Raw genomic sequence first — 26,178 nt, 5'->3', positions numbered from 1 at the left:
AAAAATACAAGTGTGGGCTGGGTATGGTGGCTCACACCTATAATCTCAACACTTTGGGAGGTTGAAGTGGGAGGGTTGCTTGAGCCCAGTTCAAGACCAGCCTGAACAACGTCATGAGACCCCATCTCTACAAAACATTGAAAAAAATAGCTGGGAGTGATGCCTATGCCAGTAGTCCCAGCTACTCAGGAGGGTGAGATGGGAATATTGCTTGAGGTGAGGAGTTTGAGGCTGCGGTGAGCTATGATTGTACCACTGCACTTCAGACTGGTCTATAGAGTGAGACACTGTCTCAAAAAACAAAACAAAACAAATATGTGTAGGTTAACAAACCACCACAAGTGCTATGAAAATAGTTCTGACTAAGGTGAGATACACTGAAACCAGATTGGAAAGAAAAGATTATGGAAGGATAGATAGAAGGAATTACAAAAAGCATCTGGAATAAATATATTTATCCAGTATTATACCCTTGGTTATATATGTATTTAACCTAGAGTTTGTTTTATTTTAATTTTAATTATAGCATTTTTTGGTGTGTGTGACACAGTCTCATAGTCACTGAGGCTAGAATGCTCTGATCATAGCTCACCTTAGCCTCAACACCCTAGGCTCAGGTGATCCTGCCCTCTCAACCTCCCAAGTAGCTGGGACCACAGATGTGTGACACCACACCTGCTAATATTTGTATTTTTTTGTAAAGATGGGATTTCACCATGTTGCCCAGGCTGGTCTTGAACTCCTGGGCATAAGCAATCTGCCCACGTTGTCCTTAAAAAGTTTTGGGATCATAGGCGCTAGCCACCATGCCCAGCCAATTACAGCTTTTAATATTCAGTGACCAGACATGGTGGCTCATGCCTGTAGTCCCAGCACTTCAGGAGACCAACGTGGGCGGATCATCTGATGTCAGGAGTTCGAGAATAGCCTGGCCAAGATGGTGAAACCCCATCTCTACTAAAAATACAACAACAACAACAAAAAAAGCCAGGTGTGGTGGTGGGTGCCTGTAATCCCACCTACTTGAGAGGCTGAGGCAGGAGAATCGCTTGAACCCAGGAGGCAGAGGTTGCAGTGAGCCAAGATCACGTCATTGCACTCCAGCCTGGGCGACACAAGAGCAAAACTCCTTCTCAAAAAAAAAAAAGTTGACTGTAGGTGGAATATACCTGATAAACAAGGAAATCCACAACAGGTAACATCTTGGATAGTCCTATACCTTGCCTATTTAGCAGTTTCAGCCATGGGTTCCTGTTCAGATAGTTCTAATCTTAGAAGCAGGACTTTATAAATTCTTTGACAAAATAAGCAATAATGTGAAGAAAAACAGCTCTTTTGCCATGTTTTGGGGGACTTTGATAGATAAGTTTTGAGCTTATCTAGTTCCTCTTATTATCACTACAGCACAGTATAAAATCCATGTTATCAGCACGCAGAAGTAAGATCCTTGCTTCTCTTTAATCTCATCCGTGATTGGAAGACCCCCCTTTTTTTTTTTTTTTTTTGAGACAGAGTCTCCCTCTGTCGCCCAGGCTGGAGTGCAGTGGCCGGATCTCAGCTCACTGCAAGTTCCACCTCCCAGGTTTACCCCATTCTCCTGCCTCAGCCTCCCGAGTAGCTGGGACTACAGGCGCCCGCCACCTCGCCCGGCTAGTTTTGTTTTTTTTTTTTAATTTTTTAGTAGAGACAGGGTTTCACCGTGTTAGCCAGGATGGTCTCAATCTCCTGACCTCGTGATCCGCCCGTCTCGGCCTCCCAAAGTGCTGGGACTACAGGCTTGAGCCACCACACCAGTGAACCTTGTTTGAAAGATGGAATCTCTGCCTTTGTTGAGGAGGCTTTATTAGTTTGTGCCTTGTATTGTTGCCAACAGCAGTTGAGTATGAGATACATGGCAGTTTTGTACTTTGTTTCACCGTATCCTTATTTATTTCTTTATTTTTAATTATAGGGATAGAGACTCTTTGTTGCCCATGCTGGAGTTCAGTGGTTGTTTACAGGCATGATCACAGCTCACTCTAGCCTTGAACTGCTGGGCTCAACTGATCCTCAACTGTCAGCTTGCTGAGTACTGGGGCAACAGTCGTGTACTGCCATGCCTGGCTGCATTCTCTTAAAAGTGGTTTCCTGCCTGGCGCAGTGGCTCACGCCTTAATCCCGGCACTTTGGGAGTCCGAGATAGGCGGATCATGAGGTCAGGAGTTCAAGACCAGCCTGACCAACATGGTGAAACCCCATCTCTCTAAAAATACAAAAATTAGCCGGGCATGTTGGTGCATGCCTGCAATCCCAGCTACTCAGGAGTCTGAGGCAGGAGAATCGCTTGAACCCGGGAGGCAGAGGTGGCAGTGAACCGAAATCATGCCACTGCCCTCCAGCCTGGGCGACAGGGCGAGACTCCGTCTCCAAAAAAAAAAAAGGAAGAAAGAAAAAGTGGTTTTCCAGGGAATTCATGTTCAAATAAGCCTGCATACTCAGGTGGACAGCCTTAATCTGAATTTGCCACGTCCCACATGTATCTGTCTGTATTTTGACTTTTCCAAAATGTGGCTTCCCACTACTTGAGGAGTACTTTTGGAAGTCACTCTTCCGAGCAGCAGTGACATCTTGCTGAACCACAGTCAGGCTGACTCATATCCAAAGGTCAGTTATGTGCGGATTGTTCATGGTGAACTTACAAGGTACAATTTGACTCAAACTTGACAGGACATACATATTTTTAACCTCTTAAATTCAGTGACACTTGATAGGTGTGTGTGGCCTTGGTTAAATTCATAAAGCCAAGACTCAGTGCTTTTAAGGTTTACCATTGCAGCTAGGATGTCTATGGGTGCTTTTTTTGCAGGGGATAGGGTCTTGCGTTGTCACCCCAGCCGGAGGGCAGTGGTGCGCAGTCATGGCTTACTGCAGCCTTGACCTCCTGGGCTCATGCAATTCTCCTGCCTCAGCCCTCCAAGTAGTTGGGACTACAGGCATGTACCACCACCACATCCACCTAAGTTTTGTTTTTTTGTTTTTATTTTTGTTTTAGAGACAAGGTTGCTCAGGCTGGTCTCAAACTGCCGTGTTACTCAGGATGGTCTCAAACGCCTGGACTCAAGCTGTCCTCCTGCCTTGGCCTTCCAAAGTGCTGGGATTATAAGCATGAACCACCTCACCCGGCCATTGATGATTTTAATAAGAGCTAACTACTAAACAATTATTCTTACAGGTGAATGGAAGAGAATCCGAAGAAGAAAATCTAAATAAATCTGAAATAAGTCAAGTGTTTGAGATTGCACTTAAACGGAACTTGCCTGTGAATTTTGAGGTAAGCTAATTTTACATGTAGGACTTTGTATTATAAAATCCTGTTAGCATTTATCATAAGAGTGATTTTTTTCCCTAAATAACATTGGAGTAATAGTCACATAATATGAACCTCCAGATTTAAGATTCATACTTCAGTGAAGCAGTGTTTATTCTCTTCTTCTGGGAGCCCCTAACTAAGGGGCATTCATGGATGTGTAGAGAGTTGATGATGGCTTCAGTTGGTGTGGGTACCTCCTGAGCGGCCTGAAGATGGTTGTGTTAGTGTTCACATGTGTATTCTTCTGGACAGGGAGGGCTGGAGGGGCTGGTTCATCACTTAGATCAGTCTCAGAAGCATTTGTGATCCCTAAAGGTCTCTTCAGAGTAATTTTGAAAAGGACTCAGTTTTTGTCATTGTCTAGCATCTGCCCTCAATTCCTGTTTAATAACTTCATTTGTTGTTGAGACCTTGTGTTCTAAAAACAATAATCAGTGAGTTGTCTGTGCAAAGTGGGAAATAAGATACATTTTAATATATGTTGCCTTAAAAGACAATATAGTCCATCCAAATTGATGAGGGAGGTAAGAGCGGATTTTTTTTTTTTTTGGAGATAGAGTTTCACTCTTGTTGCCCAGGCTGGAGTGCAGTGGCATGTTCTCAGCTCACTGCAACCTCCACCTCCCAGGTTCAAGTGATTCTCCTGCCTCAGCCTCCTGAGTAGCTGGAATTACAGACTTGTGCCACCATGCCCAGCTAAATTTTGTATTTTTAGTAGAAATGGGGTTTCTCCATATTGGTCAGGCTGGTCTCGAACTCCTGACTTCAGATGATCCACCCACCTTGGCTTCCCAAAGTGCTGGGATTACAGGCGTGAGTCACCGTGCCTGGCCCAGTAAGAGAGGATGTTTAATGTTTCCCTTAGAAATAATATCTGACCCACAACAGATTCTTTGCAGATTCTTTTGATTTATGTACTTAATTGTGGCTTATTTCTTAAAAAGCCTATCTGAAGCTTACATTCCTGTAAAATAATTCTGAAGTATTCTTTACAGTTACAGGCGATGTATACCTTCTCCTCCTATGTGCTAGCACCCTAAACTTACCCAGCTTCAGTGCTCCATCCTTCGGCCGAGTGATGATGATTTCTCACCTCACCCTGCTGATGCCTCTCTGCCTGCCATGGGCGAGAGGTGGGATGGTAGTTGCCAGGGCTCCCTCCTGTGGCCCACCTAGGTGTGAGGGCTTGTTTGTTCCTCTCCATTCCCCTGACACTCATTCCTGCCCCTCCACCCTCAGCAGGCAAGAGCAGGTTTACACTGTTCTCTTGGAGTCCAGAGCTCCCACATGGATCTAGGGCTGGAATCTTCTCACCTGGCCCTACATTCCCTCCCTGGCCTTTCTCTCTCCATCAGTGGAGGCTGGGATGCACTTGGGGAGGGAATGAGACAGGTGACATTCAGAATGGCTGTTTGGGCTCACTGTTGAGTGGGAACGAGATGGGAGCTGCATCCCAAGGAATCATGAGGTCTCCCCTGGCACCTGATTCAGGAAAGGGGAGAAGTGTTGCTTTTCTCCCTTGCTGACAGATTAGTCTATCGTGAGAGTGGATTTTTACAGGTTGTTGGGGAGGGTTAGCAAGAAGACTGTGGGGAGTGGGAGATGCCTGGCTGGCTTCCCGGGTCACCTCATGTTCAGTTGATGGCTTGGGCCAGAGCCTTGGATTCCTGAGAAACTTACCACTTTTGCTGCTACCCAGAGTCACTGAGATTTCTGGAAACTTAGAGATTGCTATTTTATGTTTCTGTTCTGGGGTATTTGGGGTCAGAGTGCTTCCTTTCCACCTTCACTTTTGCTAAGGTTTCAGATTTGGCTCTCAACTGTGTTCAGGAATCTTAACAGTAGTCACATAAAAGAATTGTAGGAGTGCCCTCTGGTGGTGATCTTTTAAAGTAATTTATCACAGCTTGCATGTAGTTGGTGGCATGAGTACTTATATTCATTATCTCAGGTATCAGGAATTTCTTACTAGCTTGCATTAATATGATGAGCAAGGTCTTTCCTTTCTCTTGCCGCTGAAAGATTGCCTGGCGTGTATTAGATGTTTAGGAAACAGTTATTGAATAAATGAACATGGTAATTTTTGATAATAAATTTGTCATATAGGAAGATGCGTTAGGTGTTTTAATAGGGGAAGACAGGAACCGGTTTTTTGGGAAAATATATACAGCTTGACTTTTTTTTTTTTTTTTTTTTTTTGAGATGGAGTTTTGCTCTTGTTGCCCAGGCTGGAGTACAATGGCATGATCTCGGCTTACGGCATCCTCCGCCTCCTGGGTTCAAGCAATTCTTCTGCCTCAGCCCCCTGAGTAGCTGGGAGTACAGGTGCACGCCACCACGCCTGACTAATTTTTGTATTTTTAGTAGAGACAGGGTTTCACCATGTTAGCCAGGCTGGTCCTGAACTCCTGACCTCAGGTGATCTACTCACCTTGGCCTCCCAAAGTGCTGGGATTATAGGCATGAGCCACTGTGCCCAGCCACCAATTTGACTTTTGATAAAACATACAGTTTTAGTTAGAAAATGTAATGGTGCTGATTGATACGGTCATTGGGAGGCAGTTGTGACATGCTCATACCACATGCAATCCAGGTGATCCTCCAGATTTAGATTGCTGGGATCTTGATGTGGGCAGACAATGCAAGCCGTTGGAGAGGGCCAGGGTGGGTCTGGGTGAATTTGAAATGAGCCGTCAGGGTGGCTGACCTGTCCCTCCAAAGTCTAACCTGAGGACAGGAAAACACTGTTGTGGGAAGAAGTGTTTCAGAATCTCCACCCTTGGGTGTGGACGGCACCTATGGGAGTTCTTTAAAATCAGTCCACAGGTGCTTGAGCAGGCCAGGTCCTTCCCACATCTCTGCTCCTGGCCACTGTGCTGAATTCCTACCCCCATTCCCTGCTGTCTCCCTCCCTGACACCAAAAAAAAAAAACAAAAAACCAACAAGAAGAAAAACAGGTACATCCATTTTGTAGGCTCACTTATCTTAACTAGACATTTTTTGAATTTTTCACTTCAAAAATTTCAAATCTATCTAAAAGTTACAAGAATAGAACAATGAGTATAACTTTCACTTAGATTAACCAGTGGTTGACATTTTACCATATTTGCTCGCTCCTTCCTTGGAGCCTCACTCTGTTGCCCAGGCTAGAGTGCAGTGGCATGATCTTGGCTCACTGCAACCTCTGCCTCCCGGATTCAAGCAGTTTTCCTGCCTCAGCCTCCTGAGTAGCTGGGATTACAGGTGTATGCCACCACACTCAGCTAATTTTTGTATTTTTAGTAGAGATGGAATTCTACCATGTTGGCCAGGCTGGTCTTGAACTCCTGACCTCAAGTGATCTACCCACCTTGGCCTCCCAAAGTGCTGGGATTATAGGCGTGAGCCACCGCACCCAGCCTGCTTTTTCTTTTTCCATAAATATACATATTATTTTATTTTCTGTTTTTTACTTGCTGGATTGACAGAAAGTGGCAGATATACTCTTTAACTCCTAATATTTCAACATGTATCTCTTAAGAGCAAGGACATACTCTTAACCACAATCTATTAAGTAGAGGAAATTTAGCATTGCTATAGTACTGTTACCTAATACACATCCTATATTCACATTTCACCAGTTGTCTCAGTGATGTCCTTTATAGAAATGTTTCTTCCGCTCTAGTGTCTGATGCAGACTCAGACCTTGCACTTAGCTGACGTCTCTCTTTAGCCTCTGCAGTATCTTTAGTATCTGCAGTACTTTGTCAGCCTTTCTCTGTATTTCATGACATTGACACGTTTAAAGGTCAGTTATTTTTGTACAGTGGCCCTCAATTTGGGTATTTCTGATGGATTACTCATAATTAGGTCTAGTTATGCATTTTTGGCAGGATCGCCATGGGAGTGATATTGATCCTTCTCAGAGCATCACTTCATGTCACTTTGTAATTAACTCCTGAAGGCTGGGCCTTCACAGGTCTCCCCGGTGGTTCCAGCAATCTTTTTTTTTTTTTTTGGACAGAGTCTCGCTCTGTTGCCCAGGCTGGAGTGCAGTGATATGATCTCAGCTTACTGCAACATCTGCCTCCTGGGTTCAAACGATTCTCCTGCCTCAGCCTCCCAAGTAGCTAGGATTAGGCATGCACCTTGGCCTCCCAGAGTGCTGGGATTACAGGCGTGAGCCACCACACCCGGCCCCAGGGATCTTGATGATTCTTGCTGGCGTTGATTGTCACTGTGGTAGATGTCAAAATGATGATTTTTTGCATTTCCAGGCTGGCATTCTACAGTAAAGAAAAAAGTTTCCTTCCTCCCCTCTTATAGTTAATTTTATCAGTATAGATGCATTGCTGCTGTTTTTTTTTTTTTACCCAAAGTGTTACTCCATTGTTATCGTCACCCATTTTGATGTCCAAATTGTCCTTTAAATTGGCCCTTGTGCCCTTTAACATGCCCCCATCAGTTGTTTTTTTGGATGGAAGGGGTGGTCAGGCTTCTTGCGGTATAATTTACAGTGAAAGTCACCCTGTGTAAGTGCACAGTTTGATGTGTTTTGATAAGTGTATATGGTTCTGTGACCAGCACCATAGTCAAAATAGAACATCTCTCACCCAGTAAATTTCCCTGTGTCCCTTTGCAGTCAGTCTCTCCCCTCTATCCTCAGGCTCTGGCAAGCACTGATCTCATTCTGTTCCTATAGTGTTGCCTTTTTAAGAATATTACATAAATGAAAAAACAGAGTACATTGCCTTTTGTCTGGCTTCTTTAACTTAGCTTGGAGTCATTATTCATGCTGTTGTGTTTCAGTGGTTTGTTCCTTTTTATCACCAAGAGTGTTACATGGTGTGTACACACTACAAGGTATTTATCTGTTTACCAGTTGAAGATTTGTATTGTTTTGAATTTTTGGTGATTGTTAGTAAATCTACAGTAAACATATACATCTATGGAGACAATGTTTTCATTTTTCTTGAATAAATACTTGAGTGGATTTGCTGAGTTACATGATAAATAAATATCTTTGTAAGAAGTTGTCTGGGTTCATGGGCTCAAGCCTGTAATCCCTGCACTTTGGGAAGCCAAGGTGGGCGGATCACTTGAGGTCAGGATTTCGAGACCAGCCTGGCCAACAAAGTGAAAAATAAAAAAATTAGTCAGGCGTGGTGGCATGTGCCTGTAATCCCAGCTACTCAGGAGACTGAGGCATGAGAATTCACTTGAACATGGGAGTTAAAGGTTGCGGTGGTGAACCGAGATCATGCCACTGCACTCCAGCCTGGGCAACAGAGCGAGACTTTGTTTAAAAAAAAAAAAAGTTGCCAAACTGTTTTCTAAACCACATATATCGTTGTGCACTTCACCTGCACTATATGAGAGAGTTTTAGTTGCTCTACATCCTCACCAACACTTGGGTATTGTCAGCTTTTAAATTTTAGTCATTCCAGCCTGACCAACATGGTGTAACTCCTTCTCTACAAAAAATACAACAATTAGCTGGGCATGGTTGTGCGCACCTGTAGTCCCAGGTACTTGGGAGGCTGACGGAGGAGAATTGCTTGAACCCAGGAGGCAGAGGTTGCAGTGAGCCGAGATCGCACCACTGCATTCCAGCCTGGGTGGACAGAGTGAGACTCTGTCTCAAAAAAAATAATAATTTTTTTAGTCATTCTAGCTGGTGGACAGTAGTATCTTGTTGTGGTTTTAATTTATATGTCTCCATAAAGACTAGCAATACTGAGCTGCTTTTCATGTTTTTATTTTACTATTTTCTTTGATGAAATGTAGGTTCGTGTCTTGTCAGTTTTTTGAGTGTCTTTTTATTACTGGGTTTTGGAGGTTCTATATATATTCTGAATTCAGGTTTTTTCCCAGATAAGTATTTTGCAGATATTTTCTCTAAGTCTGTGGCTTGTCATTTGATTTTAAGTGACTTTCAAAGAGCGGAAGTACTGAATTTTGGTGAGGTGTAGTTTGTCCTTTTTTTTTTTTTGAGACGGAGTCTTGCTCTGTCCCCCGGGCTGGAGTGCAGTGGCGCGATCTCGGCTCACTGCAACCTCCACTCCTGGGTTCACGCCATTCTCCTACCTCAGGATTCAAGTGCCTCCTAGGTTCAAGTGATTCTCCTGCTTCAGCCTCCCGAATAGCTGGGACTACAGGCGCTCGCCACCACGCCTGGTTTATTTCTTTTTTTTTTTGTATTTTTAGTAGACACGGGGTTTCACCATGTTAGCCAGGTTGGTCTCCATTTCCTCACCTCGTGATCCGCCCGCCTCGGCCTCCCAAAGTGCTGGGATTACAGGCGTGGGCCACCACGCCCGGCCATCAGATTTTTGTGTGCTAAGATATGTTTGGCTAACCTGAAGTCATTTTCCTTAGAAATTTTAGTTTTAGCTCTTAAATTTAGGTTTATGATTCAAGTTAGTTTTCATATGTACTGTGACATAAGGGACTTTTTTTTTTTTTTGTATTTGGATGTCTGATTGTGCCTGCACTGTTTATTGAAGAGACAGTCCTTTTTTTTTTTTTTTTTTCCTTTTGAGACAGAGTTTTGCTCTTGTCGCCGAGGCTGGGATTACAGACTTGAGCTGCCACGCCTGGCCAAGACAGTCCTTTATTAAATAACCTTTATACCTCCCCTCTTCACGTTTTGAGAACTTCCATGCTTTCTGATACAATAAAATGTTTTAGCCCCACTTTGAACTTTCCCTGCTTTAGCTTTAGCCCCAATGGAAACAGAAATTTCTAATAGAAACAGTCTTGGCCATTCCTCCAAGAAGTTCCGGTTCCTTCTAATTGGGAGTTGTGTGTAGAGACAGGACAGAGTGCTAGCATGCTTGTTCCTGTTGGAGAGCCATGGCTCCTAGGCCTTGTTAGGAATAGAGCTAGGAAATATGTATATTTTGAAATCACTATTTTATTTGATTTTTGAGAAAAGAGCTCACTTTGTACCCGGGCTGCAGTTCTGTGGCACGATCTCACCTCACTGCAACCTTGACCTCCTGAGCTCAAGCGATCCTGCTACCTCAGCCTCACAAGTAGCTGGGGCTACAGGCACATGCCACCATGCTGGGCTAATATTTGTATTTTTTCCTCTGAGACAGAGTTTTGCTCTTGTTGCCCAGGCTGGAGTGACCTCAGCTCACCACAGCCTCTGCCTCCTGAGTTCGTGTGATTCTCCTGCCTCAGCCTCCCTAGTAGCTGGGATTACAGGCATGCGCCACCACGCCCAGGTAGTTTTGTGTTTTTAGTAGAGACAGGGTTTCTCCATGTTGGTTGGTCAGGCTGGTCTCAAACTCCCGACCTCAGGTGATCCACCCGCCTCGGCCTCCCAAAGTGCTGGGATTACAGGCGTGAGCCACCGAGTCTGGCCAATTTTTGTATTTTTTTGTAGAGACGAGGTTTTGCCATGTTGCCCAGGCTGGCCTCAAACTCCTGGATTCAAGCCATCTGCCCGCCTTGGCCTTCTCAAAGTTCTGGGATTACAGGAGTGAGCCACTGTGCCTGGCCCCTTTTTTACTTTTTTTTTACTTTTTTTTTTTTTTTTTTTTTGAGACGGAGTCTCGCTCTGTCACCCAGGCTGGGATGCAGTGGCCGGATCTCAGCTCACTGCAAGCTCCGCCTCCCGGGTTTACACCATTCTCCTGCTCTCGGCCTCCCAAAGTGCTGGGATTACAGGCTTGAGCCACCGCACCCGGCCCTCTTTTTTTTTTTTTTTGAAACAGAGTCTTGCTCTGTCGCCCGGGCTGGAATGCAGTGGTGTGATCTTGGCTCACTGCAACCTCCGCCTCCTGGGTTCAAGCAGTTCTCCTGTCTCAGCCTCTTAAGTAGCTGGGATTACAGTCACGTGCCACCACACCCAGCTACTTTTTGTATTTTTAGTAGAGACATGGTTTCACTATGTTGGCCAGGCTGGTCTCAAACTCCTGACCTCAGGTGATCCACCTGCCTCAGCCTCCCAAGGTGTTGGGATTACAGGTGTGAGTCACTGTGCCCGGCCCCCTTTTTTACTTGTTAAATGTCTTTTGATGAGCTGTTTTGTTTTATTTTATTTTATTATTTATTTATTTATTTATTTTTGAGACGGAGTTTCGCTCTTGTTGCCGAGGCTGGAGTGCAGTGGTGCTATCTCGGCTCACTGCAACCTCCGTCTCTCGGGTTCAACCAATTCTCCTGTCTCAGCCTCCTGAGTAGCTGGGATTACAGGTGCCTGCCACCGCACTCAGCTAATGTTTTATATTTTTAGTAGCAATGGGGTTTCACTATGTTGGCCAGGCTGATCTCGAACTCCTGACCTCGTGATCTGCCCACCTTGGCCTCCCAAAGTTCTGGGATTACAGGCATGAGCCACCACACCTGGCCAGTGGTTTTTAATTTTGAGGAATTTCTTTCTTTTGTCTTTATGGTGGATATATTTTGTGTTCAACTCTTTGTCAACCTTACAGCTTGAGGCTTTCTCCTGTTCTAAAATCTTTGTAGTTTTAGTTTGGATCACATTTAAGTGATCCTAGGTCTAATTAATTTTTGTTTGTGGTATGAGTTAGAGATGATGGTTTGATTTTTTTTTTTTTCTTTTTTTCTTTTTCCCCCCACTCCATGCAGGTATCTAGTTAGTTGCTTTGGTACTATTTTTTTAAGAGAGATTTTTAATTTGTTTTGGTGTGTTTGCCAAAAATTGAGTGACCTTGTATGTGCAGGTCTTTTTCATGCCGTTTTGTTGATCTGTTTATCCTTACACGAAACCATATGCTAGCTGTTGTGACTTTATAGGAAGTTTTAAAATCTGGTAGTGTAAGTCTTCTAACTTTGTTTTTCTTTTTTTGAGTGTCTTGGCTAATGTCGGTTAGATTTTTTTTTTTTTTTTTTTTTTTTTTTTTTTTACTTTTTGAGACGAGGTTTTGCTCTGTTGCCTAGACTGGGGTGCAGTGGTGCGATCATAGCTCACTGTAGCCTTGATCTTCTGGGCTCAAGTGATCCTCCTGCTTTAGTCTCCCACGTAGCTAGGACTACATACAGGGGCATACCACCACACCTGGCTAATTTTGTTTTTATTTTTGTAGGTCAAGGTCTTGCTATGTTGGCCAGGCTTGCCTTGAACTTCTGAACTGAAGTGATCCTCCCACCCTGGCCTCCCAGAGCGTTGGGATTACAGGCACGAGCCACCCTGCCCAGCCTGATTTTTCTGTCTATGTGATTGTAATCACTTTCCTGATAATGTCCATGATACACAAAAGTTTTAAAGTTTGATTAAGCATGACTTGTTTTTTTTCCCTCTTGTTGACTGTGCTTTTAGTTTCATATCTTAAAAACCAGTTGCCAAACCCAGAGTCATGAAGATTCGCCCATGTTTGCTTCTGAGAATTGTGCATGTTAGCGCCTCTGTGTAGGTCTTTGGTCCATTTTGAGATTGTAATCACTTTAATATGCAGCTGTTTTAGGTTCTTTTCCCATCTTTGTTGACTTAGTTTTATTTATTTAATATGTAAAACAGTAAATGCTTTCAGAAGTCAAAACTATCATTCCCATCTCATCCCCTCTCTACCCTAATCCCTCACACCTGTTGTAGGTAACTAATTTCGTTGCTTGCTTTTTTTTTTTTTTTTTTGAGACGGAGTGTCACCCTTTTGCCCAGGCTGGAGTGCAGTGGCGCTATCTCAGCTCACTGCAAGCTCCACCTCCCGGGTTCACGCCATTCTCCTGCCTCAGCCTCCCAAGTAGCTGGGACTACAGGCGCCCACCACCATGCCCGGCTAATTTTTTTGTATTTTTAGTAGAGACGGGGTTTCACTGTCTTAGCCAGGATGGTCTTGATCTCCTGACCTCGTGATCCGCCTGCCTCGGCCTCCCAAAGTGTTGGGATTACAGGCGGGAGCCACCGCGCCCGGCCCAATGCTTGCTTTTTTTTTTTTTCCCCTTTGAGACAGGGTCTTACTCTGTCCAACTTAGGCTGGAGTGCAGTGTTGTGATCTTGGATCACTGCAACCTCTGCCTCTCATGTTCAAGGGATACTTGTGCCTCAGCCTCCCAAGTAGCTGGGATTGCAGGGGTGCACCTCCACCCCTAGCTAATTTTTGTATTTTTAGTAGAGACGGGGTTTCACCATGTTGGCCAGGCTGATCTTGAACTCCTGACCTCAAGTGATCCACCTGCTTCAGTCTCCCAAAGTGCTGGCATTACAGGTGTGAGCTACCACGTCCAGCCCATTGATTTCTTTATCCTTCCTCTGTCTTTTTTTTTTTTCATAAATGAGCTTATAAACATGTGTCTGTTATGTATGTGTAGATATTTATATAAAGTCCTTTTTTTTCTTAAACTAAAGCTACCATACCATATACACTCTTTTGTAGTTTTATTTTATTTTATTTTATTTTTTTTTTAACTTAATGTGTGCGGGGAATCCCTCCTTATCAGTGCTTAGAGATTTGTCTCATTCTCTTTTGTGGCCACATAGCAGCCAGTATTTAGTAGGCCTAGTCCTGGCTGGAGGCTCAGAGCAGATATTAAACTTGAGCATTTGTGCTGCATTTGTTTCTGGGCTTTGCTGGGCAAGCTTTCTTTTTGCCAGTTGCACTGGACCACACTAAACTCAGGACAGCCTGCGAGCCAGGGGCATGGGAGTAAAAAGGTCTTCTTCCTTCATGCCTGACTGTTTGGGACTCACCAGACTCAAGAGCATAAACCAGTTTGAGAATAAGAAGAAAGGCGAGAAAGCATTTGAAATGATCCCTGCTTCATTTCATTTAGTAGGCCTTGTCCTTGATTCCCCTTCCCTTTGTCTGTGTGAAGTGTGCCAGCCAGTGTGCCTTGCAGCTTTTAATAAGTGTCTGTCCGCTTTCACTCAGTCTTTCCCTCTGAAACAGGTGGCCCGGGAGAGTGGCCCACCCCACATGAAGAACTTTGTGACCAAGGTTTCGGTTGGGGAGTTTGTGGGGGAAGGTGAAGGGAAAAGCAAGAAGATTTCAAAGAAAAACGCCGCCATAGCTGTTCTTGAGGAGCTGAAGAAGTTACCGCCCCTGCCTGCAGTTGAACGAGTAAAGCCTAGAATCAAAAAGAAAACAAAACCCATAGTCAAGGTGAGAACTTTTCTGAACACAGAAGGTGTTTTCATGACCTATAGATGGTTGGGGGGTTTAGAAGGCTGGTTGCTGTCCCCGAGGTGAAAGGGGATGAGACCAACGTGTCACACCCCAGGCCTGCCCAGACCCCTTAGAGGTGCTGCAAGAGCCACCTGTTAGGTAAGATAAGACACTGTGCCAGTTCAGTAGGGGTACCTGCAGATGGGCACACACATCATCACAGCCCCGGCAATCACAGTGGGGTATTGGGCAGGAACGCCATGCCCGTCTGTGGGGCACGTAGTGAAATAACAGTGCCTCTGTCTCAGTGGCCATGGTGCTGTTCTGAAGGTGGAGGAGATTTGTGCCAGGCAGGAGGCCCATGGCGGGAGGGTGGGAGTGAGACATTTTTCTGTGTGCCTTTTCTTTTGGATTTTTGAACCACACTAATGGATCTGTGAAAGCATTATATTGACCCCTTCCCCAACCCCAGAAAGGGTACATAATTCCATGGGGGACTTTGTGATTTTCAGTATATGTAGTTTCGTGCTGTATCAAGATCCAAATTTTTCTTACATAAAAGCATACTGTGTATACCCTTTTGTTTCCCTTTTCTGCTTAATATAGCCTGGAAGTCACTTCTCTGATCAGCAGAGTGAATGAGGGTTCCTTGGCACAAAAGGTGGCCACAAGGAAGTAACTGGGATTCTGAGGTTCTTCTTGCCATGTGGCATCAGCTTGAGCTTTTTTTAAAAAATGGTTTCTGGATTTTGAGTTCTTTTCAAGAAAATTGGGAACCCATCATAGCTCAGACTTTTGGGGAGTTGTAGGAATATTGGTTTATGTTTTTGCTGTCCATTTACTGTCATATGTTGAAATATGTTAAAAAGCAGCTGTTGCAGTAACTATGATGCTTCGTTATAGTGAAATGTTGATGTTGGTTTGTTAAGAACTTAAAACCACCTAGAACAATCATACAAAATCAAAGCATCTTTTCATTTTCAAAATATTAAATTAAAAAAAATCTAATTCTGAGCCATTAGGTCAACCCAAAATCTCTTATCTCCTCTCTTATCCTGATCTCTGAGTTGACCAAGTTCATGGAATGAATAACATTACAGAGTTTCTGCCTTGTTTGTTCCTCAGCCACAGACAAGCCCAGAATATGGCCAGGGGATCAATCCGATTAGCAGACTGGCCCAAATCCAGCAGGCAAAAAAGGAGAAGGAGCCAGAGTACATGCTCCTCACAGAGCGAGGCCTCCCGCGCCGCAGGGAGTTTGTGATGCAGGTGGGTCAGCATGGATGATGGGCGCCTCTTCCTCTGACCACGTCCAGCCTTGGGGGCTGATGGCGGTTCAAGGCCTGGACACCTTCATGAGGAGGCTGGATCCTGTGGCCATGTTCTGCCAGCAACTGTGGTCCTTATTTATTTATTTATTTATTTATTTATTTAATTTATTTATTTATGAGACAGAGTCTCACTCTGTCGCCCAGGCTGGAGTGCAGTGGTGCAGTCTCAGCTTACTGCAACCTCCGACTCCCTGATTCAAGTGATTCTCCTGCCTCAGCCTCCTGAGTAGCTGGGATTACAGGCACGTGCCACCACGCTTAGCTAATTTTTTGTATTTTTAGCAGAGATGGAGTTTCGCCATGTTGTCCAGGATGGTCTTGATCTCCTGACCTTGTGATCCTCCCACCTCAGCCTCCCAAAGTGCTGGGATTACACATGTGAGCCACCGCACCCAGCCAACTGTGATCCTTATTAAGACCTTGTGGCTTGCAATAATTTGACAGCTTAAACATACCACAGAAATCTGTAAAGGCTACATATCAAAGATTAAGTTGTTTATCTTAATGCTTAAAATAAACACTTAGTACATGTGAATGTAATGTCTGCACACCAGCATTACTGCTGTGTGCACTGGTGGGAATGTGGGTGTGTTGCACCGAAATTTGGAAGAAGAGAGTCCTGGGGTGGTGGGTGCTGAGTGAAGTTTTTCTTCATTACATCTCCTTGAAAGTTTATGACATTGCTCTTTTCCAAAGGTAAATTTTGTAAGTAGTATCAAGAGATCTGTTCCTCTTCCTCCTAATTCTTGTGGAGTCTGGAATCCAGGGTTGCCTCTTCCTTAGATTGGGTGACACTTCAGATTAGTATGGAATATTTCTTTGTACTTAGCTTATTAAGTTCAAAGCTAAGTGGTCATTTCACATAGGCAGCTTAACTTAATTGTGATTTGAATTTAAGTGCTTTCTGATGTAAGACAGAATTCTTATCTCTTGTATAGCAATGTATAACTTACAAAGTTGACCTTGTATGTTTTACCTATGCAGTCAGAAGGTAGGAAAAGAATGATCAAGGAAATTGCAGTTTGCTGAGAGCATCAGTAGTTTGCCCAAGATGAAATAGCTGGTAGATGGCCAGGTTGGAATTTAGTCCCAGGCCAGGGAATGGTTTCTTTGACTCTCTGAGTCTTGTGACCTGGGCTTTCGTTTTAGCAGCCAGGTGCCTGTTATTACAATCAACTTGGAAGGGGGTTGTAAGCAGTGATGTGCTGGAACATGTTTAACATCCAGCTCTTGGGGGAGGGTGGTTTGGTGGAAGGAGCTGAATATATGTATGTTATATATATACATGTGTGTTATAAATTTTACTGACACAAAGGATGTGTGTTATAAATTATACTGACATGTATACATGTGTTTTATAAATTTTACTGACAGGATGTGTAGCACAATTTATAAATCATATATAATACACTTTATTGTAAATTTCATACATATTTCAGTGTGACAGTCACCAACGATAGTTTTGTAAAATCAGACAACACATAATGGTTTATTACTATCCAGTTCAGCAAAGGTGTTGCTCATGTCATTGACAAATCTGTACTTTAGATTTAAGATTTTGGTTCTAGCATGAATACTGGTTGAGATATATATAGTTTTTTTTGGGGGGGTGGTGAATGGAGTCTTGCTCCATTTTTTTGGGGGGGGGTGGGGGTGAATGGAGTCTTGCTTTGTTGTCCAGGCTGGAGTGCAATGGCACGATCTCGGCTCACTGCAACCTCTATCTCCCGGGTTCAAGTGATTCTCCTGCCTCAGCCTCCTGAGTAGCTGGGATTACGGGCGCCCACCACCATGCCTGGCTAATTTTTGTATTTTTAGTAGAGATGGGGTTTCACCATGTTGGCCAGGCTAGTCTCAAACTCCTGACCTCAGGTGATCCACCCACCTCAGCCTCCCAAAGTGGTGGGATTACAGGCGTGAGCCACCACGCCTGGCTGGTTGATATTTTTTATTTATGTTAACAGGTAAGATGAAAGTAAAACAGGCCAGGCTTGATGGCTTACGCCTGTAATCCCAGCATTTTGGGAGGCCAAGGCAGGCGGATCACTTGAGGTCAGGAGTTCAAGACCAGCCTGACCAACATGGTGAAACCTCGTTTCTACTATAAAAATACAAAAGTTAGCCAGGCATGGTGGCACACGCTTGTAATCCCAGCTACTTGGGTGGCTGAGGCAGGGGAGTTGCTTGAACCTGGGAAGTGGAGGTTGCAGTGATCCAAGATCATGCCACTGCACTCCATCCTGGGTGATGAAGTGAGACCCTGTCTCACCCAAGAAAGAAAAAAAGTAAAAACAATGAAGACATGTAATATCACTCATTTGTAAATGATATGAGTGGCTTCTCTGCTAAATTAGATAATAATTTTCAAAGATGGGAAGATATTTCAGTTTTTTGTAATAGTTACAATGTAATGGCTGCAGACTTCTCATGCTTTTAAGATTAACCTGCTTTATTAGCCTTTTCATCATTGTAGGTTTAGACAATCAGTAAACAACTTAATCTTTGATATGTAGCATTTGTATGTTTCTGTGGTATCAATAGTCTCACTATGGCTGATTTCAAGCTCTCAACGTGATACTTCCGATCACAGTGCTCAGAAGAGATGTGCAGTAGTTCACCATCACAGACTGTTTCCATCGTACAAATGCAATAGCCGGAAAGACCCTCGAACACAGATAATTATAAAATGCAGTCAAAAATTACCTCTGTTAAAATAATTATCAGCTTATGTAATTAAAGGTTTAATACTAGCTATGTTTAACATCCAGCTTCCCAAACTACTGACTGTTTGATAATTAGCTCCCACAGACGAGGAGGCCAGGTTCGGGGCACTGCTGTTATCTCGCTTCTGACCATAGTTGGGTTATTTTGCTGACACACCAATTCCTGCCTGGTGGTGGTTCTGAAGGTTTAAGCACTGGTCTGTTTTGACTTCTTCGTGCAGGTGAAGGTTGGAAACCACACTGCAGAAGGAGCGGGCACCAACAAGAAGGTGGCCAAGCGCAATGCAGCCGAGAACATGCTGGAGATCCTTGGTTTCAAAGTCCCGCAGGCACAGCCCACCAAACCAGCACTCAAGTCAGAGGAGAAGGTGAGTGTGTGGGCTCTCTGATTGCGAAATGGTCTCTCGCCTCACCTTAGGGAACTGGGGCACCTTCAGGGGCAGGCTTCAAGGCAAAAGGCTTCATCCTCCCGGCAGTTCAAGCAGTCCTGCTGAGCAGTGTCTCATCCATTTGGACCATAAGGTGCTCAGAGGGGCCTCGCATGTCCACTGGCCCCAGTAGGCTCTGGTTAGATCGTGATTGTGTCAGTATTTTTGTGGTCTGGGGACCCTTTGTGGAGGGCAGCTTGCTCCTCTCCATTTGTAGGATGGTAATTAGGATTGAAGTTACTAAGTGTGATTTGCACTCTAGAAATGAAGCCTGTGTGAAAGATTTATAACTATTAGGCTTTCGTTAATTGTGGAACAGACAGTTTTTTCTGGGAAAATAAGATGATATGACAGCAGAGACAGGCCAAATCCAAAGTTTAGGTTTGGGATTTCTTTTTTATTATGTGAGTTAAATATCAGATGAAAATAATCCCCTGTGGAAAATTCACGGCCAGGTGTGGTGGCTCACACCTGTAATCGCAGCACTTTGGGAGGCTGAGACCTTGAATCCAGGAGTTCAAGACCAGTCTGAGCAGCATGAAACCCTGTCTCTACAAAAAATTAAAAATCAGCCAGGTATGGTGGCTTGTGCCTATAGTCTGAGTTACAAGGCTGAGGTGGGAGGATTGAGCCTTGGAAGGTCAAGGCTGCAGTGAGCCATGATCATGCCACTGCACTCAGCCGGGGTGACAGACCCTGTCTCAACAACAACAAAAAAGGAACGTAAAAAGAAAAATTCTTGTCTGCCAGAAGTGGTAAGCAGGACCTCGGCAAAAGCCAAGGCTGATCTTCTTTCCCGTCACTGTATGGTCCTGGTGAGATAAACTTGAAATCAAGCCTGATTCATTGATGTCTGTCAGTCGTATTGACAGTGAGAAACAGCTTCAGTCGTGGCCAGTTAATAACTGACTGAGACCCCAGATACCACCAGTATAGATCTTAGACTTGGATTTTGAGTTTTTCATTTCAGAATCTTGTAGGACATTCATAGTGTCCTTTGTTACTTCGTAGAAAGGTGATGTAGTGTTTGACAGAATTCTTAGGTAATAACATTTTCCCCATAAGGGTGTTAATTTTGGAATGTCACCTTATTTTTTAATTGGATATCAGCTCCAGGAAATATTCTTGATTTATTTGTTTAGCTTCAGTCTGAAAGCTTCTTTCCCCACCTTGGTGGGCTCTACCGTCTAGCATCTCTGCTCTTTCTGGTTAAATGCTTCCCGTCTTCCTGTGGGTGCAGAGTGCAGCTCAGCATTCACAGGTTAGTGCACTTTGTTAGATGCTCTTTGTGGGCAGGGGTGTGGGCAGGAGGGTGCGTTAGGAGAAGGAGGCAGGCTATGTCCAGGTGTCTGTCAGCGTGCCAGTGGTCAGGTGGGGCAGGGTTTTTCTGCCGATTGCCTCAGTTATTGCTGATTGGATTTTATGCAGGTTTAGACAGCAGGAGCTAATTTTTCAATGATCTGATTTATGCTCATGGCCTTTTTTGTTTTTTTTTGTTTTTGTTTTTTTCTTTTTTAAGACACCCATAAAGAAACCAGGGGATGGAAGAAAAGTAACCTTTTTTGAACCTGGCTCTGGGGATGAAAATGGGACTAGTAAGTGTGATCTTAATATCGTCTTCCTCTGAACGTGATTCTGGGATTTGCATGGGTCCTGAATGACAGCAGGAGTCCAGCCAGTGAGGTCCTGCATGCAAAGTGTCCGTATCATTCCCCGATTCCCTGCGCCGCCATGCATGGCAAGGGGAGGGCCAGCGTGGGGTTTGATGGTGTCATCGCGTTTTTCCAGGCTGTGGATGTGGATTCGTGTTTACCGTGTGTGTCCCTCCCAGGTAATAAAGAGGATGAGTTCAGGATGCCTTACCTAAGTCATCAGCAGCTGCCTGCTGGAATTCTTCCCATGGTGCCCGAGGTCGCCCAGGCTGTAGGAGTTAGTCAAGGACATCACACCAAAGATTTTACCAGGGCAGCTCCAAATCCTGCCAAGGCCACGGTAACTGCCATGATAGCCCGAGAGTTGTTGTATGGGGGCACCTCGCCCACAGCCGAGACCATTTTAAAGAATAACATCTCTTCAGGCCACGTACCCCATGGACCTCTCACGAGACCCTCTGAACAACTGGACTATCTTTCCAGAGTCCAGGGATTCCAGGTAACTGTCAGGCCTGAGCTGTGATGGCTGTGCCTCAGGACAGTCATCCTTTGGCTTCTCTCAGAAAATGAACTTTGGACTTTGTTTCTTAAGTCAGGGATGGGTTGGGGAGCAGTGGTGGAAGGGTGGCAGGGAAGGAGGTATAGAAGTATTGTAAGCATATGTGGTAAGAGAAACATCTTTATCCTTTAGTAATATTTCAAAATGCAAGCCAACCCTAAAAACAAAGCTTCTAACCACTTGCAGTGTTGTGAATTTGGATTTCAAAGAACAGACTCATCATGCTGACACCTTCTGCCTGGTGGGAAAGGATATGGCTTCTCCCAGTCTAGGGCTTCTGAGCAGACACCTAGGTTCCTGGAAGGTTCTGGGCTGACAGAGCAGGTCTTGGTATAGCCACAGTCAGGCTGAGTTGGAGAGAAGAGCGGGTGATCTCCTTGCTTGTGGGGCCCGGAGCTGTGGCCCTTCAGCCCACTCATACTTGCTGTTCCCTACCCTACCTAGCCTCAGCTCTCTTTTCCTCCTTAGGTTGAATACAAAGACTTCCCCAAAAACAACAAGAACGAATTTGTATCTCTTATCAATTGCTCCTCTCAGCCACCTCTGATCAGCCATGGTATCGGCAAGGATGTGGAGTCCTGCCATGATATGGTATGTCACACCTTGGGTGAGGGATTAGGGTGTTAAGTTGTGTGTTTATGTGGAGCCTGCCTTGGTTCAGCTTGTTACTAGCCTGAGGAATGTGGGAGAAAGATTCTCCCATAGACTTTGAGAACAATTAATTCTTTGATAGTGTTCATATTTTTTAAGACTTTTTGTCATAGCTGTTTGGATTGATTTCTCACTCTTGATCAGAACTCATCAGCTTTAGTCCACCTTTCCCTTTTCCCTGCTGGTCTGGAGGGGCGACTGGGATCCTGCAGCTCACCCGGAGACTGCACTCACTTCCTCTCTCACCAGAACAAGGAACTGCAGGTCCACGTTCTGGCAGCTGTAAAAACCACTTGCTTTGGTGTTCTATTCAGATGAAATTACTGTTATAAGAAAACTGAGATGGGGCTGGGTGCGGTGGCTCAAGCCTGTAATCCCAGCACTTTGGGAGGCCGAGACAGGTGAATCACGAGGTCAGGAGATCGAGACCATCCTGGCTAACCCGGTGAAACCCCGTCTCTACTAAAAAATACAAAAAGCTAGCCGGGCGAGGTGGCGGGCGCCTGTAGTCCCAGCTACTTGGGAGGCTGAGGCAGGAGAATGGCGTAAACCCGAGAGGCGGAGCTTGCAGTGAGCTGAGATCCGGCCACTGCACTCCAGCCTGGGCGACAGAGCAAGACTCCGTCTCAAAAAAAAAAAAAAAAAAAAGAAAGAAAACTGAGAAAAGGAATTGATCAGATTAACAAATCTAAGCAACCTGTGGTGTATTTACTTGATGGGACATCATGCATGCATGAAATTAATGTCTCTGGGTGGGGTGCGGTGGCTCACGCTATAATCCCAGCACTGTGGGAGGCTGAGGCGGGCGGATCACCTGAGCTCAGGAGTTCGAGACCAGCCTGGCCAATGTGGTGAGACCCCATTTCTACTAAAAATACAAAAAAATTAGCCAGGTGTGGTGGTGGACGCCTGTAATCCCAGCTACTTGGGAGACCAAGGTAGGAGAATCGCTTGAACCCAAGAGATGGAGGTTGCAGTGAGCTAAGATCGCACTGCTGCACTCTAGCCTGGGCAACTGGGTGAGACTGTTTCAAAAGAAAACAACAAAACAGTGTCTCTGAAGATAACTTAATAAGAAAAATACATGATAGGCCGGGTGTGGAGGCTTACACCTGTAATCTCAGCACTTTGGGAGGATCGCTTGAGCCTGGGAGTTTGAGACCAGCCTGGGCAACTTAACTTAGTGAGACCCTGTCTCTGTAGAAAGAAAAATACATGATAGATTTTTGTTAGAAAGCAGGATATAACATTTATACAGTCTGGTTACCACAAGGTTAAAAATACTAGAAGGAAAAATACAACATTTTCAGAGGTTATGATTCAATGAGGTAACTGAGTATTTTTAAAATTTGTATTTTAAATTAAAAATTCAAAGTTTTATTTAGTAGTACAAGAGTTTAAGAAGTTGCCACCTGTTTGCTGGGCAGCAGGAACTCTTACCTGCCTAACCAGTGTATCATGCTGTGGTCCCAAGTGATGGCTGTGGCTTTACTCTTCTTTCCATCCCCACCAGGCTGCGCTGAACATCTTAAAGTTGCTGTCTGAGTTGGACCAACAAAGTACAGAGATGCCAAGAACAGGAAACGGACCAATGTCTGTGTGAGTGCACTGATGAAGGGGAGGCACTGATGATGGGGAGGCTGCCCCTCGTTTGTGTTGAGTTCACACCATCTGCTGACTTAGCGGGGAAATATTGCCTGAGTTACTTTCTGGCCCTTTTGCCTGAAAGGTTTCCAAATTCTCTGGGCAGAGAGCTCTACTTTTAAAAAACATTTTGAGGCTGGGCACAGTGGCTCACACCTGTAATCCCAGCACTTTGGGAGGCCGAGGTGGGTGGATCATGAGGTGTCAGGAGTTCAAGACCAGCCTGGCCAAGATGGTGAAACCCTGTCTCTACTAAAAATACAAAAATTAGCTGGGTGTGGTGGCAAATACCTGTAATCCCAGCTACTCGGGAGGCTGAGGCAGAGAACTGCTTAAAACCTGGGAGGTGGAGGTTGCAGTGAGCCAAGATAGCACCACTGCACTCCAGCCTAGGCGACAGAGCAAGACTCTGTCTCAACAAAAAAAAAACCTTTTTACCTTTTTGAGTCGGTCACACCTTCACATGGTCAGAGCTCTCTTTTATTTTACAAGGTACAATCTTCTCCTCAGACAGCCCCCATCCCATCCCTCCTATTCTTCCCACTGCCTCCCCCATAGATCACATTTTTACTAGTTTCTCCTGTATCTTTCCTGTATGTTTCTTTATGCAAATATAGACATATATTTCTTCCCTCATTTTCTTCCTTTCCCCCCGCAGAGATAGCAAATACACACACTCTCCTTGCTTATTTTATTTACTGGCATATCCTGGGAAAACTTTTGTTATCATAAACTGGGGCTTTTAGTATTGTATATTGTACTTCCTGATGCTTGCCAATTTCTTTTCATTTTTAATAGTACTTTAATTCTCTTACATTTCAAAACTAGCGTCATTTTCATTTTTCTTCCTTAAAGGTGTGGGAGGTGCTGAACCTTTTCTGGCCATGAACCATTAAAAAATCCCAACATATATACTGAAAATACTGAAACTGCTTTGAAAATTTGGAATTTCTGATACCTCCAGTGGGCCGAGAGACACGGTGGGTAAAGGATGTGGGCAGCAGCAGGGAAGACAACAGACACGAGGCGGCGGCTGTGGCCGGGCTGGACTGTGCTGGGGTTGTGACGGCCACTCGGTGACCTGTGGTCCCTATGCAATAGCAGCTGCCTGTGGGGAAGAAGGGCTGCCCAGCCAGCTGGTTCTCCCGGGACACCAGCAGATCCACACCCTGGGCACCTCCGTGTTTGGTCTTTTTTTCCCCCTGTGTGAAAGAAGAAACAGCATGACCCTTTCTCAGGCTGGCTCACTCAGACACATTGGGACAAACCCTGGACAGCCATGCCAGAGAGAGGCCTTTGACCGGCCCCAGAGCTAAAAGCACCAGAGAAAATCAAATGCTTCCTACTCAGCGTGACCCAACTTTTCTAGCGTGCTATGGCCCCACCACCTCCTGCAGTACCCACACCATCACCACTGCTTTCTCTTCCAACAGTGATCTGTATTCTTAGTTTCATTATTTTCTTTTGATTGATATGACACTATATAAAATTTTCATTTGAGAGTTTCTCAATTGTATCTAGTTATATAGCAGAGTTTGGAAACTTGTCTGAGACTGACTTTATCAATAATCTAACCGACAAAGATCATATCCATGTGTATGTGGTTAGATATTTTTATTTAATTGACTAACCCAGGACAATTTCAGTGATGCAAATTGTGTGCCCTCTGGTTCTGCTGAAACAGTCCTGGACTTTCAAAAACCTTGAATAAGTCTCCCACAGTTGTATAAATTGGACAATTTAGGAATTTTAAACTTTAGATGATCATTTGGTTCCATTTTTATTTCATTTTTATTTTTGTTAATGCAAACAGGACTTAAATGAACTTTGATCTCTGTTTTAAAGATTATTAAAAAAAAATTGTGTATCTATACATACAGCTCTTGAGGACTTAGCTTTCACTACACTACAGGATATGATCTCCATGTAGTCCATATAAACCTGCAGACTGATTTTCCAGAGTGCTCGATACTGTTAATTACATCTCCATTAGGGCTGAAAAGAATGACCTACATTTCTCTATACAGCTGTGTTGCTTTTGATGTTGTGTTATTGTACACAGAAGTGTGTGCACTGAGGCTCTGCGTGTGGTCCGTATGGAAAGCCTGGTAGCCCTGCGAGTTAAGTACTGCTTCCATTCATTGTTTACGCTGGAATTTTTCTCCCCATGGAATGTAAGTAAAACTTAGTGTTTGTCACCAATAAATGGTAATACTAAATTTTTTTTGTTAATTTATTCTCAAATGCCACTACTGCTAGGTTGGTCCCCTCCCAACTTGCCCCTATCCTTTTTTTATTTTTAAGAAAAAACTTTGTAATGCTTGTGATTCCATCTGGGCAAAAATCTGAAGATCTGAAATAACTTTATATCAAACCATTGATCAATAAACAGCTACTAATGAAGTGTTTGGTCCTGTTGAGCAGTAACTAAAATAAGGGAAGATGTGAGTAAGGGGATGGAAGCTCGTCGTGGGGGACCAGGGCCAGCCCCTGCGGGAACCATTGCTGCCTCTCGGGCATGTTGGGTACCTGGATGTAGGGACTTGTGCCCCGTCCAGACCTGATATTGCTACCCAAAGAAATGACCCCAAGAATCTGAGGGGAGACTGCCGGACACTTCCCAGGGCACCCTCATCTCTCACCATACTGAGTACTGAGGAGGACATGCGTTCCAGCCTGGTTGAGGGGTGGGCTAGTTGGTTTTCGTTTCTTAATTTTAGAAGAATTGGAAGAAGATTGTAAAGGTTTCACTATAAATCCAGCCGATGAGTGTACTGCCAGAATAA

General features: G+C 44.4%; 1 protein-coding gene across 4 annotated transcripts in view; it reads left to right on the top strand.

Moving 5' to 3' along the window:
- The window catches only part of STAU1 (staufen double-stranded RNA binding protein 1), a 90,289-nt gene extending 64,494 nt beyond the window's left edge, over positions 1–25,795 (top strand). For 3 of the 4 annotated variants that reach the window (XM_011995404.1, XM_011995407.1, XM_011995405.1), the window contains exons 6-14: positions 3,212–3,310; positions 14,189–14,401; positions 15,530–15,673; positions 18,680–18,826; positions 20,406–20,481; positions 20,718–21,037; positions 21,566–21,688; positions 23,262–23,347; positions 24,248–25,795. In XM_011995404.1, the coding sequence (XP_011850794.1) occupies positions 3,212–3,310; positions 14,189–14,401; positions 15,530–15,673; positions 18,680–18,826; positions 20,406–20,481; positions 20,718–21,037; positions 21,566–21,688; positions 23,262–23,347; positions 24,248–24,263 (1,224 nt within the window). In that variant the 3' untranslated portion in view covers positions 24,264–25,795. Of the gene's footprint in view, positions 1–3,211; positions 3,311–14,170; positions 14,402–15,529; positions 15,674–18,679; positions 18,827–20,405; positions 20,482–20,717; positions 21,038–21,565; positions 21,689–23,261; positions 23,348–24,247 lie in introns of all 4 variants that reach the window. The other variant, XM_011995406.1, reaches the window with a different exon arrangement.
- The last annotated feature ends 383 nt before the right edge of the window (positions 25,796–26,178 follow it).

The sequence above is a fragment of the Mandrillus leucophaeus genome, unplaced genomic scaffold (genome assembly GCF_000951045.1).
Source record: "Mandrillus leucophaeus isolate KB7577 unplaced genomic scaffold, Mleu.le_1.0 Scaffold489, whole genome shotgun sequence".
In the NCBI taxonomy this organism is placed as follows: Eukaryota; Metazoa; Chordata; class Mammalia; order Primates; family Cercopithecidae; genus Mandrillus; species Mandrillus leucophaeus.
The sequence above is the reverse complement of the archived record's forward strand: the minus strand, read 5'-3'. Positions and strand labels throughout refer to the sequence as shown.